The sequence below is a fragment of the Hyperoodon ampullatus genome (genome assembly GCF_949752795.1).
Source record: "Hyperoodon ampullatus genome assembly, chromosome: 12".
Taxonomy (NCBI): domain Eukaryota; kingdom Metazoa; phylum Chordata; class Mammalia; order Artiodactyla; family Ziphiidae; genus Hyperoodon; species Hyperoodon ampullatus.
The window spans coordinates 20942345-20962302 of record NC_136925.1 but is presented as its reverse complement, the minus strand read 5'-3'; the positions used below and the strand labels follow the sequence as shown (position 1 = coordinate 20962302).

Sequence of the window (19958 nt, the reverse complement as noted above, 5' to 3'; positions counted from 1 at the left end):
GAAACACACCCGAAGTGTATGTACATTTACACCTCCTTCTAGGTTTCTTTAGTCTTTACAGGCTGTGGCGGATAGCAAACAATAAAAAGTTGACTTTGTTCTAAGACAACATGCAGTGTTTTCATTTCCTTTTCACATCACAAATGACAAACTTAAATCAAAAGTGTCACTTTTAATAGCTATGACAGGGTTTAGTAAAGCATACAGCTAACTAGCAATTTTCCTGTGAATTGTTATAGTAATTATTTTATGAAAAACTAAAATATTTTTAAATGTTGTACTGTTTGATGTTTCAACTGGAATTATAACTTAGAAATTGGTAACTTAGTCAAATACTTAAAAAATAACTTACATACAAAGCTTTTGCAACATCCAACTGCTAAGCTGCTCCCCTCCCCAAAAATAGGATTTATTAATTTCCTCTTCAATATAAAAGTGGTCTGATGTAATTATACATGGACACAACAGTGTATATAAAAAGATAATTATTACGTCTTCATTTTGTAGTAGCAGAAGACTGGACACACCCAAATGCCCATCAATAGAAACTGGTGTATGTGATACATCCATATAGTGGAATACCACACAGCTCTTAAAAAGAATGAGACAGATTTCTATGTACAGACATGGAACCATCTCTAAGATAAAACATTTAAGTGAAAAAAAATTTAAAAAGCAAAGCAGTGTAAACTGAATGCACACACAATGCATGTAATCAGAACTCCCCAATCAGACCGTATAAACCTTAAACCTTATTTATCAAAGTAAAGTAGCCATTCATTAATTCTTCCCCACACTCCCCTTTTTTCCTTGCACTTCTATTTTAACTTTTGATTGAAACAAGTATAATTTCATATTCCAAACAGTACTAGAAATGGTAAGTAAAATCAACAAGGATGGCGGAAAACTCCAAATTAATTACAAACAGAAACCAAAAAAAGAAAAAACAACCCCATCAGTTTTTTTAATGAATACCAAAATTACACGGAAAGAGAAAAAGAGAACTAACCCAAGTATTCTAAAACACAGTCTTTTTACTATATGCTGTAAAACTAAAGGCAAAAAAAACTACATACAAATACTAAACTTTAGTTAGTAGGTTTGCTTTTTCACAGCTGTATCTTAGAAGTTCTGAATCTACTTATTATGTATTCTAGGACTGAGCAAATAAGTAAATATCTTGAGGATAATGGAAGTCAAACTCACCACCATTGGAAAAGGGAATACGGAAAAGGGAAAAGTTGTAATGAACTCTGTGGTCCTGGATCAGAATTGCAGGTATCAAACAATATATAACTATATAACTCATAGTTGTATACACAAACACATATATATACAGAAACAGAGAAACAGACAGGTATGTATGTATACACATACATGTTACCTAGCTCTGTCTACTGAAAGGGCCCAGAAGTTATGATACCCCCAGTAGCAATGTGCACACCTCATGTCTAGATTCTGGTTTCTAAATACCATTTTGGGAAAAAAGGAACAAGTCTTCTTAAAGAAATGTATGATTCTGGGATTGGGGCAGGGCAAGTATAAGATAGGCTTTGAACATCTTGCTATGCTAAAAAGAAACTGCTCAAAGATTGATGAAAACATGTAAGTGAAAAAGAAAAGAAAGGAAACAGGAGGAAGCTTGAAGATGATCCCACTGTCTAAATCTGGGACAATTTGAGCATCGAAATAAATGATAATAATGGATTCCAGCCAATATAATAAAATAATCCATGAATCTACACTGAGAGGGAGAAGGACAGGTGAGGGGGAGAGAGAGGAAGAGGGAGAGAAGGGGAAGTCTCTTAGAGTAGAGTGCCAACCAGGAAATGCACGGGAATGACGGAACTGGGAAATTACCATTTGGCAACATCAGAGGACAATAAAAATGATGAGAAAGAGGATATATACCTAGTTTCAAAGATTCTCTCCACAAGATACTTAATACAAAGAGAAAATTGGTAACGTTATCTGGAGAGACCTGGCAGGCACTACCTTAATCAAGGAATCAAAGTTACATCACCAGTAATGGGGCAAATGGATATTATGTGCTTCGTGATACACTGCACTGAGAAGGACACATCATTTCTGTGATATTCCTGACCAAAACCCTAAATTTAATCATAAGAAAGCAATCAATAAACATAAACTGTGGGACATTCTACAAATTAAATGGACTATGCTCTTCAACAATGTCAAAGACAAGAAAAAAATATGGAGGAACTGTCTCAGATTAAAGGCAGCTAGAGATATAACACTACTGTAAAGTGTGATTATTTTACTGTTAAAGGACATCAGTGGGCAACAAAATTATCTAAGGTCTCTGAATTAGATAACAGTATTGTATCAATACTAATGTCTCAATTTTGATATTCTGTTATTATGTAAGAGAATGTCCTTGTTTTTAGAAAATATGCACTGAAGAATTTAGAGACAAAGGGGCATCTTGTGTAAAACTTGCTCTCAAAACATAAAAACAATATACACCCACACAAATACATAGCAATCAAGAATATGGTAAAATTTAGGGCTTCCCTGGTGGCGCAGTGGTTAAGAGTCCGCCTGCCGATGCAGGGGACACGGGTTCGTGCCCGGGTCCGGGAAGATCCGACATGCCGCGGAGTGGCTAGGCCCGTGAGCCATGGCTGCTGAGCCTGCGCGTCCAGAGCCTGTGCTCCGCAACAGGAGAGGCCACAACATTGAGAGGCCTGTGTACCGCAAAAAAAAAAAAAAAAAAAAAAAAAAAAAGAATATGGTAAAATTTAACATTTGGAAATAAAAACTTAAGAAAAAAACAAAAAATAAAATTATTGCAAGTACTGAACTGTCTAACCATGCTACTAAATGCTTATCTTTGCCCTAGCTAATCACAAAACAGCTCAATTATTTTGTTCTAGAATACTTCTAATTTGAAAATTAGAAATCAGGGAACTTGCCTTCTAATCCTATCACTGCCAATCACTTTCTAGGTACCTTTGGCAAATGAAAACTTCCCTCAACCTAAGATTTCTCATCATAGAAGATGAAATAATAGCTAAGGCTAAAGCAGTGGTATGAGAATGAAATGAAAATTAGCCGTGTTTACCTGCATGTTTCCCTCACCTGTTTTTAAGGGGAGATGAGGAAGAATGTTTCCTTAACACCTTCACTCTCTGGCAGCCTGCCATTCTCAACAGCAACAATCCTGAATGTCTGAAGGCAGCAAATTTAGTTGCTGCAATCTTAAAAGAGGATGTTTGGCAGTTTACATAACACATTTTGACAGTGATTAACAGTTGGTATTCCAGAGTGTAGTTACTTGCTTTCTAAAGAAAAGAAGTTAGATATCTGCTCATTAGGTTTTCAAAAATTCATTTTTCACAACTGTCCCCCAAAGAAGCATTATTCTTTGATTTTTCTAAGGCAATTTCAACTTATAACATTATATATTATAGCAATAGTGCTAAAGTGCTGGCTAGTGTCCCTTAGTGCAAGAAAGCTGTGATGTGCCTTATGGAGAAAATACATGTTAGATAAGCTTTGTCCAGGCATGATTAATAGTGCTGTTGGCCCTGAGTTCAATGCTAATGAGTCAACAATACATACTAAATAAGGTGTCTTTAAACAGAAACATGGTTATATAGTGATCAGTTGATGAAAATGTTGTGACCAGAGGCTCACAGGAACCTATCCCTGTATTTCCTCTAGGAGCAAAAGTTCAGTATTCAGTAATTCAGTGTCTGTGGTAACTACTGAGATAGTAAGAATCAACAGTCACCAAACCCATCACCAAGTCCTATAGATTCTACTTCTAGAACGTAACTCAAATCCACTACCTTCATCACCTGCTCTGTCATCATGGCCACAATCCCTGGGCTCTTATAAGCTCCCTTACTTCCAACTTTTATACCCTTCCAATCCATTCTCCTCAAAGGAATCAACAAAGTAACTCAAAGTAATATGGGTCACGATGTTAGTCCCTGATTTAAATCATTCAGTGATTTCCAGTGATTTTCAATGCACTTGAGATAAAATCCAAAATCCTTTACAGGCCCATAGGATTACTCGATACCCTGCCGACCTCTCCTGCTTCATCTTAGCACCACTCCCCTCTCACGGCACTCCAGACACACTGATTTGTTGTTCTTCAAACACACTGTGGTCTTTACCTTCTCTCTGCTCTTCTCTTGCCCAACCTCCACTCAATCTTCAGGTCTGGGTTTAAATGTAACTTCCTCAGAGAGGAAGCCCTCAACATTTTCACTGGGTATGTTTCCCACACAGCTATGCTTTAGTTTCATTAACGATTGTCTCATGACATATTGCTGAAGAAGCTGAAGATGCAATCACGATATCCTTTCATTTCATTCTGTAGCTATCAACCTGTGACCTCATGGGTAAAATAATTCTCCTTTCTCTATCACTCTTTTATCATTCCAAGAGATTAACATTTTTCACAGATGCCCTCTTAAAAGTAATCCCTTTGCTCCAAGAAATAAAATATTTTCTTGTTATGAATAGCAGGTATTCCGTTCTACCAATGTGTTTTGAATAAGAATATGATAATTTGCCAACATGTTTCTCCATAAAAATTACATTTGCTTTAAAATCCAGTAATTTCAAATGCATTTCACTTCTTTCATGCTTTATGATTTTCCAGTGCTTTTTCCACTTGGAAACTCAATGTGTTTTAAATGATTCTTCTTCACAGCCAAATTCTTGTTAGCCATGTAGTGTCAAATGCCAGCCACCAGAACTCTGTGTCATAATACTTTACTTTGTCCTGATTGTCCCTGGTCTTGTGTACCCTGCAGGTAAACGTTCATAAAAGAGCCTATACACTATGCTGGTGACATACACAGTAAGTGGTTACTGGTGATGATCATGATGATGAAGTACAGTATTTAGTTTTCCACACTGTTGCTACTTCGACACCATTATTGGGACTTGTCTGGTGAACTCTTGGAAACTTTTCTTTTATTAATATTTTGATATAATTTCCAAAAACGTTTCCACAAAACAAACTACAACTGACCATATCCATAACACTGAATAACTTAAGAATAGCAAGCAATGCAAAGCTGAAAAAGCATCAAAATAAAACAAAAAGTCATGCAGGGCTTCCCTGGTGGCGCAGTGGTTGAGAATCTGCCTGCTAATGCAGGGGACACGGGTTCGAGCCCTGGGCTGGGAGGATCCCACATGCCGCGGAGCAACTAGGCCCGTGAGCCACAACTACTGAGCCTGCGCGTCTGGAGCCTGTGCTCCGCAACGAGAGGCCGCGATAGTGAAAGGCCTGTGCACTGCGATGAAGAGTGGCCCCCGCTTGCCACAGCTAGAGAAAGCCCTCGCACAGAAACGAAGACCCAACACAGCCATAAATAAATAAATTAATAAACTCCTACCCCCAACAAAAAAAAAAAAAAAAAAAGTCATGCAGGCGGGTTGGCAGGACACTAGCCCAACTGCTGAGTTAAACCAAAGGCCTCATTGCTTTTCTGCACACTGGTTTTTAAAAAGTCTTAACAGTTACAAAACAACAAAACCAAGATTTGATCTTACAGTTTAAAATAGCTAATTTCATGCTTGACAGCCCTATTTCATTCCTGGGTCATAATTTTTTCTCCCCAAGGAAGCTGGGGAATAAGGAGAAGAAATGTGTTCCTCTATTCCCCTTTTTCCAATACTGCTATTTTTGTTTTAAAAGACGTTAAGCCCTATGATTTTATTAATTTATTAATGCTTAAATTGTTATACGGATGTTGTTCTAGAGCTTCAAACAGAGATTTTTTCCTTTGGAACACTGCCTTTTAAAGTTTTAAAGGTACAATAAGGCCTCTCCTTTACCTGACATTATGCAGAATAGTGGAAGCCAAATTTCCTTAAAAATGGATCTTGTTAAGTAAAAAGCTGTGAAAGGTCTGAGGCTTTACCCTACTTGCAACCTAACAAGTTAGGCTGCCACAGTATCTCTGCCTACAAGATAAATTTTAAACACAAATGTTCTATTAAAGCTTTCCACCATCAAGTCTCAAGTTATTTTTCTGTTCTTTCCTCCTTCCCCAAGCGATTTTTAGAGTATTTTTTTTCAGATGGTTATTTGTAATAACGTGTGTGTTTACTAGTTCATTTTCTGTCTCTTCCACTGAAACAAAGTTCCAAGCAAGCAGAAACCATATCTATTTCATTCATACCTGTATATCCAGCACCTATTATAAAACTGTCACACAGAAATCACTTAAAAAATATTTGTTAAATGAAATTTTAAAGTGTTTAAATGTAATTTAAACCTACATACATGCTATTCCTCACTACTTCCCACTCTCACCAGCCCACATCTTGAAACCTAGATGAATTCACCCACCCACATAACCCAGATGGGTCCCCATCTCATAAATCGTTCCCCAAGTAATTTCCTACCAGATTTTATTTAATTCTCACAACCCTATTTTCTCCAATTAAGAAATGAAGAAACTATACAACATAACCCAAAGCTCACCTCCTCTTGTTTCATTTTCTGTTGTCTCTTGTTGCTGTTTTTCTCTCATCCACAGACTATGGCTGTTTTCCTCTGTCTTGAATGGACTCTGACCCCTAGTTTTATAGACTCAGTGTCTAGAATTTCCCTTTTCAGCCCCATAAACTCACTGCATATATTTCTTTATTGGTGGTGAGAAAGTCATCTGATTTTTATCAGACTTAAAGTATTCCAGTCTATGAATAATATAATGTGGGAAATAAAAACAGACAAGCATAAAACTATTGGGCTTATGGGGAGGACTGAAGACTTATAACATAAACTTTAAAAAAAAAAAAGAAGAAATGAAGAAGCTAAAGCTCAGAGAAGTTAAGGAATATGTGGAAAGTCATAATCCCAATGAGTCTAGGACTAAAATTAGGTCTGTCTCACTCCAAAGCCCCTATTCTTAACCCTCTCTTATACTGCATCCTTGGCTAAAACGATTTTCATAGGATGTTACTGATACAAAACCCAGTGCTGCCACATAGTAAAAGTATCACAAGGGAGGAACCTCAGATGCTGTATAGATAAAATAGGGGTAATTATAGGACTTAACCTAAAAAATATATAAAGATTAAATGAGATAACTAATGAAAAGCACTTAGCACAGTGTCTAACACTTAATACAGGAAACACTCAAGAAATGTTAACTAGGGCTTCCCTGGTGGCGCAGTGGTTGAGAATCTGCCTGCTAATGCACGGGACACGGGTTCGAGCCCCGGTCTGGGAAGATCCCACATGCCACTGAGCAACTGGGTCCGTGAGCCACAACTACTGAGCCTGCGCGTCTGGAGCCTGTGCTCTGCAACAAGAAAGGCCGCGACAGTGAGAGGCCCGCGCACCGCGATGAAGAGTGGCCCCCGCTTGCCACAACTAGAGAAAGCCCTTGCACAGAAATGAAGACCCAACCCAGCCACCAATCTATCAATCAATCAATAATAAATAATAAATAAATAATAAATTAAAAATAAATAAATAGGTTGGCGGCGTGAATACAGCCTGCAGGGGGTTAGTGCACCACGGCTGGCGGGGAGGGAGTCTGGGGAAAAAGTCTGGACCTGCCGAAGAGGCAAAAGACTTTTCCTTCCCTCATTGTTTCCTGGTGCGTGAGGAGAGGGGATTCAGAGCGCTGCTTAAAGGAGCTCCAGAGACGGGCGCGAGACACTAAGGCTGTGGGAGCCTGTGCAGCCACCACTGCCAGGGTCCCGGGATCCAGGGACAACTTCCCTGGGAGAACGCACGGCGCGCCTCAGGCTGGTGCAACGTCACGCCGGCCTCTGCCGCCGTGGGCTCGCCCCGCATCCGCACCCCTCCCTCCTCCAGGCCTGAGTGAGCCAGAGCCCCCGAATCAGCTGCTCCTTTAACCCCGTCCTGTCTGAGCGAAGAACAGACGCCCTCCGGCGACCTACACGCAGAGGCGGGGCCAAATCCAAAGCTGAGACCCAGGAGCTGTGAGAACAAAGAAGAGAAAGGGAAACCTCTCCCAGAAGCCTCAGAAGCAGCGGATTAAAGCTCCACAATCAACTTGATGGACCCGGCATCTGTGGAATACATGAATAGACAACGAATCATCCCAAATTGAGGAGGTGGACTTTGAGAGCAAGATTTATGATATTTTCCCCTTTTCCTCTTTTTGTGTGTATGTGTATGCTTCTGTGTGAGATTTTGTCTGTACAGCTTTGCTTCCAACATTGGTCCTAGGGTTCTATAGGTCCGTTTCCTGGGTTTTTTTGTTTGTTTTTTTAATTTAATAGCTGTATTTTATCTTACTTTTACTTTATCTTTCTTTCTTTTTTTCCTTCCTTCCCTCTTTCCTCCCTCCCTCCCTCCCCTTTCTTTCTTTCTTTGTCTCCTCCTCACCCCCCCTCCTCCTCTTCTTCTCCTTCTTCTTCTACTACTACTACTAATTCTTTCTTTCTACTTTTTCTCCCTTTTATTCTGAGCCGTGTGGATGAAAGGCTCTTGGTGCTGCAGCCAGGAGTCAGTGCTGTGCCTCTGAGGTGGGAGAGCCAACTTCAGAAAACCGGTCCACAAGAGACCTCCCAGCTCAACATAATATCAAGCGGCGAAAATCTCCCAGAGATCTCCATCTCAACACCAGCACCCAGCTTCACTCAACGACCAGCAAGCTACAGTGCTGGACACCCTATGCCAAGCAACTAGCAAGACAGGAACACAACCCCACCCATTAGCAGAGAGGCTGCCTAAAAACATAATAAGGCCACAGACACCCCAAAACACACCACCAGACGTGGACCTGTCCACCAGAAAGAAAAGATCCAGCCTCACCCACCAGAAAACAGGCACTAGTCCCCTCCACCAGGAAGCCTACACAACCCACTGAAACAACCTTAGCCACTGGGGACAGACACCAAAAACAACGGGAACTACGAACCTGCAGCCTGCAAAAAGGAGACCCCAAACACAGTAACATAAGCAAAATGAGAAGACAGAAAAACACACAGCAGGTGAAGGAGCAAGATAAAAACCCACCAGACCTAACAAATGAAGAGGAAATAGGCAGTCTACCTGCAAAAGAATTCAGAATAATAATAGTAAAGATGATCCAAAATCTTGGAAATAGAATAGACAAAATGCAAGAAACATTTAACAAGGACCTAGAAGAACTAAAGATGAAACAAGCAATGATGAACAACACAATAAATGAAATTAAAAATACTCTAGGAGGGATCAAGAGCAGAATAACTGAGGCAGAAGAACGGGTAAGTGACCTGGAAGATAAAATAGTGGAAATAACTACCGCAGAGCAGAATAAAGAAAGAAGAACGAAAAGAACTGAGGACAGCCTCACAGACCTCTGGGACAACATTAAACGCACCAACATTCGAATTATAGGGGTTCCAGAAGAAGAAGAGAAAAAGAAAGGGACTGAGAAAATATTTGAAGAGATTATGGTTGAAAACTTCCCTAATATGGGAAAGGAAATAGTTAATCAAGTCCAGGAGGCACAGAGAGTCCGTACAGGATAAATCCAAGGAGAAACACACCAAGACACATATTAATCAAACTGTCAAATATTAAATACAAAGGAAACATATTAAAAGCAGCAAGGGAAAAACAACAAATAACACACAAGGGAATCCCCATAAGGTTAACAGCTGAACTTACAGCAGAAACTCTGCAAGCCAGAAGGGACTGGCAGGACATATTTAAAGTGATGAAGGAGAAAAACCTGCAGCCAAGATTACTCTACCCAGCAAGGATCTCATTCAGATTGGATGGAGAAATTAAAACCTTTACAGACAAGCAAAAGCTGAGAGAGTTCAGCACCACCAAACCAGCTTTACAACAAATGCTAAAGGAACTTTTCTAGGCAAGAAACACAGCAGAAGTTAAAGACCTACAATAACAAACCCAAAACAATTAAGAAAATGGGAATAGGAATATACATATCGATAATTACCTTAAATGTAAATGGACTAAATGCTCCCACCAAAAGACACAGATTGGCTGAATGGATACAAAAACAAGACCCATATATATGCTGTCTACAAGAGACCCACTTCAGACCTAGAGACACATACAGACTGAAAGTGAGAGGATGGAAAAAGATATTCCATGCTAATGGAAAACAAAAGAATGCTGGAGTAGCAATTCTCATATCAGACAAAATAGACTTTAAAATAAAGACTATTACAAGAGACAAAGAAGGACACTACATAACGATAAAGGGATCGATCCAAGAAGAAGATATAACAATTGTAAATATTTATGCACCCAACATAGGAGCACCTCAATACATAAGGCAAATACTAACAGCCATAAAAGGGGAAATCGACAGTAACACAATCATAGTAGGGGACTTTAACACCCCACTTTCACCAATGGACAGATCATCCAAAATGAAAATAAATAAGGAAACACAAGCTTTAAATGATACATTAAACAAGATGCACTTAATTGATATTTATAGGACATTCCATCCAAAAACAACAGAATACACATTTTTCTCAAGTGCTCATGGAACATTCTCCAGGATAGATCATATCTTGGGTCACAAATCAAGCCCTGGTAAATTTAAGAAAATTGAAATTGTATCAAGTATCTTTTCCGACCACAATGCTATGAGACTAGGTATCAATTACAGGAAAATATCTTTAAAAAATACAAACACATGGAGGCTAAACAATACATTACTTAATAAAGAAGTGATCACTGAAGAAATCAAAGACGAAATCAAAAAATACCTAGAAACAAATGAGACAATGGAGACACGACGAACCAAAACCTATGGGATGCAGCAAAAGCAGTTCTCCGAAGGAAGTTTATAGCAATACAATCCTACCTTAAGAAACAGGAAACATCTCGAATAAACAACCTGACCTTGCACCTAAAGCAATTAGAGAAAGAAGAATAAAAAAACCACAAAGTTAGGAGAAGGAAAGAGATCATAAAAATCAGATCAGAAATAAATGAAAAAGAAATGAAGGAAGCGATAGCAAAGATCAATAAAACTAAAAGCTGATTCTTTGAGAAGATAAACAAAATTGATAAACCATTAGCCAGACTCATCAAGGAAAAAAGGGAGAAAGCTCAAATCAACAGAATTAGAAATGAAAAAGAAGAAGTAACAACTGACACTGCAGAAATACAAAAGATCATGAGAGATTACTACAAGCAACTCTATGCCAATAAAATGGAAAACCTGGAAGAAATGGACAAATTCTTAGAAATGCACAACCTGTCAAGACTGAATCAGGAAGAAATAGAAAATATGAATAGACCAATCACAAGCACTGAAATTGAAACTGTGATTAAAAATCTTCCAACAAACAAAAGCCCAGGACCAGATGGCTTCACAGGCTAATTCTATCAAGCATTTAGAGAAGAGCTAACACCTATCCTTCTCAAACTCTTCCAAAATATAGCAGAGGGAGGAACACTCCCAAACTCATTCTACAAGGCCACCATCACCTTGATACCAAAACCAGACAAAGATGTCACACAGAAAGAAAACTACAGGCCAGTATCACTGATGAACATAGATGCAAAAATCCTCAACAAAATACTATCAAACAGAATCCAACAGCACATTAAAAGGATCATACACCATGATCAAGTGGGGTTTATTCCAGGAATGCAAGGATTCTTCAATATATGCAAATCAATCAACATGATACACCATATTAACAAATTGAAGGAAAAAAACCATATGATCACCTCAGTAGATGCAGAGAATGCTTTCGACAAAATTCAACATTCATTTATGATAAAAACCCTCCAGAAGGTATGCATAGAGGGAACTTTCCTCAACATAATAGAAGCCATATATGACAAACCCACAGCCAACATTGTCCTCAATGGTGAAAAACTGAAACCATTTCCACTAAGATCAGGAGCAAGACAAGGTTGCCCACTCTCACCACTCTTATTCAACATAGTTTTGGAAGTTTTAGCCACAGCAATCAGAGAAGAAAAGGAAATAAAAGGAATCCAAATTGGAAAAGAAGAAGTAAAGCTGTCACTGTTTGCAGATGACATGATACCATACAGCGAGAATCCTAAAGATGCTACCAGAAAACTACTAGAACAAATCAATGAATTTGGTAAAGTAGCAGGATACAAAATTAATGCACAGAAATCTCTGGCATTCCTATACACTAATGATGAAAAATCTGAAAGTGAAATCAAGGAAACACTCCCATTTACCATTGCAACAAAAAGAATAAAATATCTAGGAATAAACCTACCTAATGACACAAAAGACTTGTATGCAGAAAATTATGACACTGATGAAAGAAATTAAAGATGATACAAATAGATGGAGAGATATACCATGTTCTTGGATTGGAGAATCAACATTGTGAAAATGACTCTACTACCCAAAGCAATCTACAGATTCAATGCAATTCCTATCAAACTACCACTGGCATTTTTCACAGCACTAGAACAAAAAATTTCACAACTTGTACGGAAACACAAAAGACCCCGAATAGCCAAAGCAATCTTGAGAATGAAAAACGGAGCTGGAGGAATCAGGCTCCCTGACTTCAGACTATACTACAAAGCTACAGTAATCAAGACAGTGTGGTACTGGCACAAAACAGAAAGATAGATCAATGGAACAGGACAGAAAGCCCAGAGATAAACCCACGCACCCAAGATATGGTCACCTTATCTTTGATAAAGGAGGCAGGAATGTACAGTGGAGAAAGGACAGCCTCTTCAATAAGTGGTGCTGGGAAAACTGGACAGGGACATGTAAAAGTATGAGATTAGATCACTCCCTAACACCATACACAAAAATAAGCTCAAAATGGATTAAAGACCTAAATGTAAGGCCAGAAACTATCAAACTGTTAGAGGAAAACATAGGCAGAACACTCTATGACATAAATCACAGCAAGATCCTTTTTGACTCACCTCCTAGAGAAATGGAAATAAACACAAAAATAAACAAATGGGACCTAATGAAACTTCAAAGCTTTTGCACAGCAAAGGAAACCATAAACAAGACCAAATACAACCCTCAGAATGGGAGAAAATATTTGCAAATGAAGCAACTGACAAAGGATTAATCTCCAAAATTTATAAGCAGCTCATGCAGCTCAATAACAAAAAAACAAACAACCCAATCCAAAAATGGGCAGAAGACCTAAATAGACATTTCTCCAAAGAAGATATACAGACTGCCAACAAACACATGAAAGAATGCTCAATATCACTCATCATTAGAGAAATGCAAATCAAAACTACAATGAGATATCATCTCACACCAGTCAGAATGGCCATCATCAAAAAATCTAGAAACAATAAATGCTGGAGAGGGTGTGGAGAAAAGGGAACACTCTTGCATTGCTGGTGGGAATGTGAATTGGTACAGCCACTATGGAGAATAGTATGGAGGTTCCTTAAAAAACTACAAATAGAACTACCATATGACCCAGCAATCCCACTACTGGGCATATACCCTGAGAAAACCATAATTCAAAAAGAGTCACGTACCAAAATGTTCATTGCAGCTCTATTTACAATAGCCCGGAGATGGAAGCAACCTAAGTGTCCATCATCGGATGAATGGATAAAGAAGATGTGGCACATATATACAATGGAATATTACTCAGCCATAAAGACACAAAATTGAGCTATGTGTAATGAGGTGGATAGACCTAGAGTCTGTCATACAGAGTGAAGTTAAGTCAGAAGGAGAAAGACAAATAATGTATGCTAACATATATATGGAATTTAAGAAAAAAAATGTCATGAAGAACCTAGGAGTAAGGCAGGAATAAAGACACAGACCTACTAGAGAATGGACTTGAGGATATGGAGAGGGGAAAGGGTAAGCTGTGACAAAGCGAGAGAGGCATGGACATATATACACTACCAAACGTAAGGTAGATAGATAGTGGAAGCAGCCGCACAGCACAGGGAGATCAGCTCAGTGCTTTGTGACCACCTAGAGGGGTGGGATAGGGAGGGTGGGTGGGAGGGAGACGCAAGAGGGAAGAGATATGGGAACATATGTATATGTACAGCTGATTCACTGTGTTATAAAGCAGAAACTAACACACCGTTGTAAAGCAATTATACTCCAATAAGGATGTAAAAAATAAATAAATAATAAATAAATAAATAAATAAATGTAAATAAATAAATAAGCCAAGCATTTGAATTCCTTTAAAAAAATGTTAACTACTATTATCATAATATTCCTCTACAACAGAAGTCAGCAAACGTTTCCTGTAAGAACCAAATCGTAAATAGTCTAGGCTGTGTGAGCCATACTGTCTCTGTTACAACAAAAATAAGCAGCAAACTGGATTTGGCCAGTGGGTCACAGTTTGCTAACCCCTGCTTTAGGGTGGAATTCTTCAACTTCGGCACTACTAATATGTGGGGCTGGGTAATTCTTTGTTATGGAGTGCTGTCCTGGAGGACAGGACATTGTAGGATGTTTATCAGCACCCTTGGCCTCCACCTACTTGATGCCAGTAGCATCCCCCACGTTGGGTCAACCAAAATAATACCTCCGAGGGAGCAAAACTGTCCTGAGTTGAGGAAGACTGCTCGAAATCAATCAAACATACGAAGATGTAGCTTGAATCTTCTGATAAAGAACATAACTGAGTAAAAAATTAATAACACACTAAAAAGTATTTATACTCACTTAGCTAAAATTCCCACACTTAACAATAACTTTATAACTTCTGTGATACACACGGCTGTGGTTGAAAAGTAGAGTTCTTTGTCTGATGTCCTTGTGTATCTTAAAGCTATGGTGTAAGTTGCAGCCACCAGGGTCATCACTGCCAAGCAGTATAACTTGAATAATAAATGGACATTTTCTGGAAAATACGTGCAACAAAGATATTATTTAGTAGACAATATTATGTATATAAAAGTTAAGCAGTGTTATACCTCAAAATGCTTTCCAATTTCAAGCAAAAAATACGTTTAAAAATTTATTTCAAAACAATATTTTCCAACTACATGAACAGAAACAAACATACACACACAAAACACAGCTGACTTTAAGTATCAACAGGTTAGGCATAGATTTTGTTCCTGGGGAGGGCTTAAGTGCAAGGTTATGTGGCATAACTAACTCTAGTTTAGGATGTTATAAATCACATACTTTATATATCTTTATAATTCATACTTGTGAAAGGAAAACACAAAAGCAAGATGAAAACGATTACTGCAATGTATGTTCTAAATAGAGAGACAGCAGAAAAACAAAAGGAATAACGGAGTGATAAAATAATATAGAACTTCATCATAATGAAAAACAAATTATGTCCAGCCTCTCATTTCATAGCATTATAAGAAAGATAATTCATAACACCATAAAAAAGAGTATTAAGAATGAAGTTCTATAAAACTGGAAATCCAGGAAATATACACAACTTATGAACACTCAACTTAAGAACTTCTTGCAAGTTATCTGAGCAGCAGCCAACACTCAGGTGCCAGGGCCGGTCCAACACCTTCAATAAAACCACAAGCACCGGGGTACCAGGGCTCCTTCCATACTCCCAGTCCTGCTCTGAGACTACCATCACCTAATGCTCAAACTATGTCTACTTTCTTTACCCACTTCACACCTCTCTCATCCCCAGCTACCTGTAACCTTCTTTCAAATCTTCAGGCACATGTTAAACAGGGATCAGCAAATTTTTTTCTGTAAAGGGCCAAGAGTAAATATTTTAGGTTTTTTAGGCCACAAGGCAAAATCAAGGATATCATGTAGGTACTTAGGTGACAAGAGAGAAAATATACTTTCACATTTAATTTATATTTAATTGGACAAATTCAACATATAATAATAATTGAGTGCAATGCTTTACAGTATTGAGAAGAAGGGAATTCTATGGGGTGGGTGGGTAATATTTTGCTTCATTGGTCTTCAAAATTAGGGTTCCATCAGATTAATTGCAAACATTCACCTGTAAAAACCATTCTTAGCTGATAGGCCATACAAAAACAAGTGATAGGCTGGGTTTGACCAATGGGCCATACTTTGACAACCTGGGTTAAGAACCAGAGGGACAGGGGGGTAACTCTGGGCTGCTACTGTAACTACATTACACCTAAGTACACTTTTGTTCACCACTTTGGGAGCCTAACCACAATGCAAAGGTGACTTGCACAGGAAAAAAAATAGGAATTTCAAATAAATTATACGGTAAGGTAGAAACTCACTAGGAAACAGATTATTCAATATAAATATTTTTCCCTGGGTGAATTAAAGAATTATTTGTAAATTTCAGGCAGATTTTTTAAATTACATTAGGTCTTAACTAAAAAGTAATATGGTAGAATAGAAGAAATAGAGCTTCTCTGCCTAAACTTTCTTTCCAATAGATCTGAGGACCCAAAAAGCAATGTTAATGTAAAAGGGATTGAAGGAGATTACTATAATACTTTGCTTGCTCTAAAACTTTCGTACACAGGAGAAAATGTAAAACTTAAAAAATAAACAGCAGTACAAGAGAAAGCATTTCCCATCTTCTTGATCGGGGGTGAGCAACCTACATTTCCTCTCATTTTTATATGACCTGCAAGTTGAGAATAGTTTTACATTTTTAAACGGTTGGAAAAAAGTTTTTCGTTAATCTTTTGGTATGCATGAAAATTATATGCCATTCAGATTCAGTGTCCATAAAAAAAGTTTTACTGGAACACAGATATGCTCATTTGTTTCTGAACTATCTATGGTTACTTTTTTTGCCCGGCAACAGCAGGCTGAGTAGTTATGACTGAGACCATCAGCTGTTAACAGAAAAAGTTTACCAGCCCATGTCCCAGATTATCAATACTTTCATAAATAAGAGTTGTTAGGATTGCCAAACTAAAAACTACTTTATTTTAGCGTATATAGGTTCCTGATTCCAAAACAACATAGTGAATGTTTAACACTTTGAAAGTACACCTCTTAGCATCGTGATTAATGGGAATATAGATGATATTCTTGAAAATAACTACTGATGGAAATAGAAGAGTAAGCAAATAAGTTTAGATATTTGTATAACATATAGGGCTTTGGTATAGAATACCACTTTTAAAACATATAATAAACTTTTAAAAAATACTTAATGCTTTTTTAAGCATTATTTTCTCTAATTTCAGCTTACCATTAGATCAAAATATCTTCTTCACTCCAGTCATTAATTCTCCAATATGAAAGTTCAATTATTAGCAATTTCAGGTTTTTTTCAGGGTACTATCAAAAGTCCATACAGGGACTTCCCAGGTGGGCCAGTGGTTAAGACTTCACGTTTCCACTGCAGGGGGGCGTGGGTTCCACCCCGCGTGCCCAGAGGCTCCGCCACGAGAAAAAAAAAAAGTCCACAACTCAACTGCATTGTTGAGTGGGCACACTGGCACATCAGCACTGTTTTCTCCTTCCCACAAAGTTCCCATTAGCTCCCACGCAGTATCTGTTTTTGTGTGGAAAATGCCCCCCAAACAAAATTTACAGTGTGGACTTAAATTTTTTCCTCAGTTATATTTTACTATATTTTAGAGGAGACATTATTTGTAACACCTGAGAACTTGGAAATTCAGTAAGTCCCAGATAAATAAATCCTTTGTGAATATAAGGAAGCTCAGGAAACTGCAGTTTTGTATTACACATTTCTAGTGAGCATATAAGATTTATAACATGACCCAGGCACAGCAACTCTGTATTGGCAATAAGCCTAAATCTGTAAATTGTGGCAACTATTTCAGATAATGATTCGACTAATGTAACTCTGAACTTGCCTTCACCATTAATCTCGCTATTCCTATTTTATGTCAGTTATCAAAACAATTCTACTTTTTTCCCTTTACTTCCTGTGTTGCTACGAAAAGACTTAAGGTTGGGCTTATTTGAGAAGCAAATAAGAGAAGCATATGCAACTACAGACAGTACCCCCTGGGCAGGGCCTGAATGATAAACCAGGAAATATTTTCAACCAGGAAAATAATTTGGCACCCATGCAAAAAGCTATTCTTTAAATACTTGCTCAACGTTTATTCAGAGGTAAAGCCAAGAGCTCTATGAAAGAAGGGTGGAGAAAGAATCCGGGTGTTGCCCAACCTCTCCTAGCTACTGCTCTACCATCCAGAAATTCAGCTCTGGTCCTTACTTACTTACCGGACTCAGCAAAGCAGAAGTGCTACGGAGTTAATCAGACTCACCCTCACGAAATGGCAATTAGTCATCAAACAGAATTACTCTAATGTGCTATCCCTGGGGAAGCGGGGTGGGGGGGGAGTGGATCTCGCCCCACCCCTCCGGCAAAATATCCAAGTATTCTTTCTAACTACATACAACCTTCTCCTTGGAAGTAACTCTGTTAACGACTGCTTTCTCCACCTCGTTACGGCTGCAATGCTATTTTAATGCCCCAATGATGTTTTTAGTGGCTGTTACGTGGGCCAGCCGCTGCTTAGGCTCTGCACTAGGAGCATGCCCTTATGCCTCTGAGCATCCTAGGGCAGGAGGCTTAGCGGAGACTGCAGCCGCGGTGATCCCGGCCGGGACAGAGACCGGTCCTGCCTCCCGCTGGGTGATGCGTCTCCAGCCCCGCACCTGCGCCCCGGCCCCTCTCCGGGTCCGCCGCAGCCCGGGCCTGTCTGAATTCGGTTCCCACCCACTGCCAACTCGTCGAGGCAGGCGCAGTTTCGGGCTGCCGAACTGTCCAGCGCGGAGTACGCCGCGGGGAAGGCAGCCGCAGTGGGAGGCTGACTGCCCCGAGCGGCGGCGGCGCACGCTCAAGCCCGGGAGAGGCTCAACACAAACTCCTGCTGCCGACGCCCCGGCCTGGCCCCTGGGCCCCAGAGCCCCGCGGGCGCGGAGGACGGCCGGCCGCCGACAGGTGCAGACCAGCGCTGACGCTCGCTCGCTACTGCCCCCCGCGGGGTCCCCAGTCCCCAGTCCCAGCAGCCCCCGGCCTCACCTCTCACGGGAGCCATGGTTCCCCGACAGCACCGCGCGGAACTGACGCGCGCCCCCTTCGCGCGCGCTGCGCAGGACACCAGGGACCGCCTCCTGGGGTCATAGAGACGAAAGCCGCTCGGCCTAGAGCGCCTCGCCGGCCGACCAGCCACGGATTCCCGGCCAGCCAAGCACAAAGATTAGGCTAATGAATCGGAAGGCTGCGGAAAACAGGAGGATCCGGATGGAGGAGAGGCCTGTTCCGCCCAGTCTATGTTGACGAGTGCGTAAAACTCGGTTCCAAGGCGCTCTCTTGTAAACTACAACTCCCGGCCGGCTAAGGAAGCCGGAGTCAAGGGAGCGGAGCGTTGCCTTCTGGGAGCTGTAGTCCTCACCAGGTGACTGGGCGGCAAATAGGAATTGGGCTTAGACAGGGATTCGTGCCTGGCAAAGCTGTTGTAGCAAGAACTCCAAGAACTCGTGAAGTAACAAAAACTTCTTTCGACAGCGTTGGCAACTTCTGTAACTTCCTTTAACTTCCTCCTTCATTAAACTCCTTTGTTACCTCTTATTTAAACTTACAGTAAGTCCCCTATATACCAACCTTCATGTGGCGAACTTTCAAAGATGCGAACGTGCATTCCATCAACGTCAGGCGTGAGTGAAACTGCAGCTTGCCCTCCATCGCCTATTGCTGACGATCCTTCAGCTCTACCATCTCCCACCTCCTCTCTCTCCTCCAGTCAGTAACTCTTCTTGCCTGTTCACTCGATGCCAGCCCCTGTATGCCAGCTGTTGTACTGTACTACTGTACTTTTCAAGATACTGTACTATAAGGTTTCAAATGTTTTAGTTTTTGTTTGTTTTTTATGTATTATTTGTGTGAAAGTATTATAAACCTATTACAGCACTCTATAGCCGATTATGTTAGTTGGGTACCTGGGCTAACTTTGTTGGACTTACGAACAAATTGGACTTACAAACATGTTCTCGGAACAGACCTCGTTTGTATGTAGGGGACTTACTGTATAGTTTATATTACATATTGTTCAGAAGTCTTGTGCCTGTGTC

The 19958-nt window shown here is 39.8% G+C and overlaps 1 protein-coding gene across 2 annotated transcripts in view; it reads right to left on the bottom strand.

The window, feature by feature from the left end:
• Nucleotides 1-14803, bottom strand: part of SLC35A1 (solute carrier family 35 member A1) — a gene marked incomplete at both ends in the record, with an annotated part of 43845 nt that extends 29042 nt beyond the window's left edge. The window contains one exon of one of the 2 annotated variants that reach the window (XM_079716455.1): nt 14631-14803. In XM_079716455.1, the coding sequence (XP_079572581.1) occupies nt 14631-14767 (137 nt within the window). The remainder of the gene's footprint in view (nt 1-14630) is intronic. The other variant, XM_079716454.1, reaches the window with a different exon arrangement.
• Nucleotides 14804-19958: the final 5155 nt, after the last annotated feature.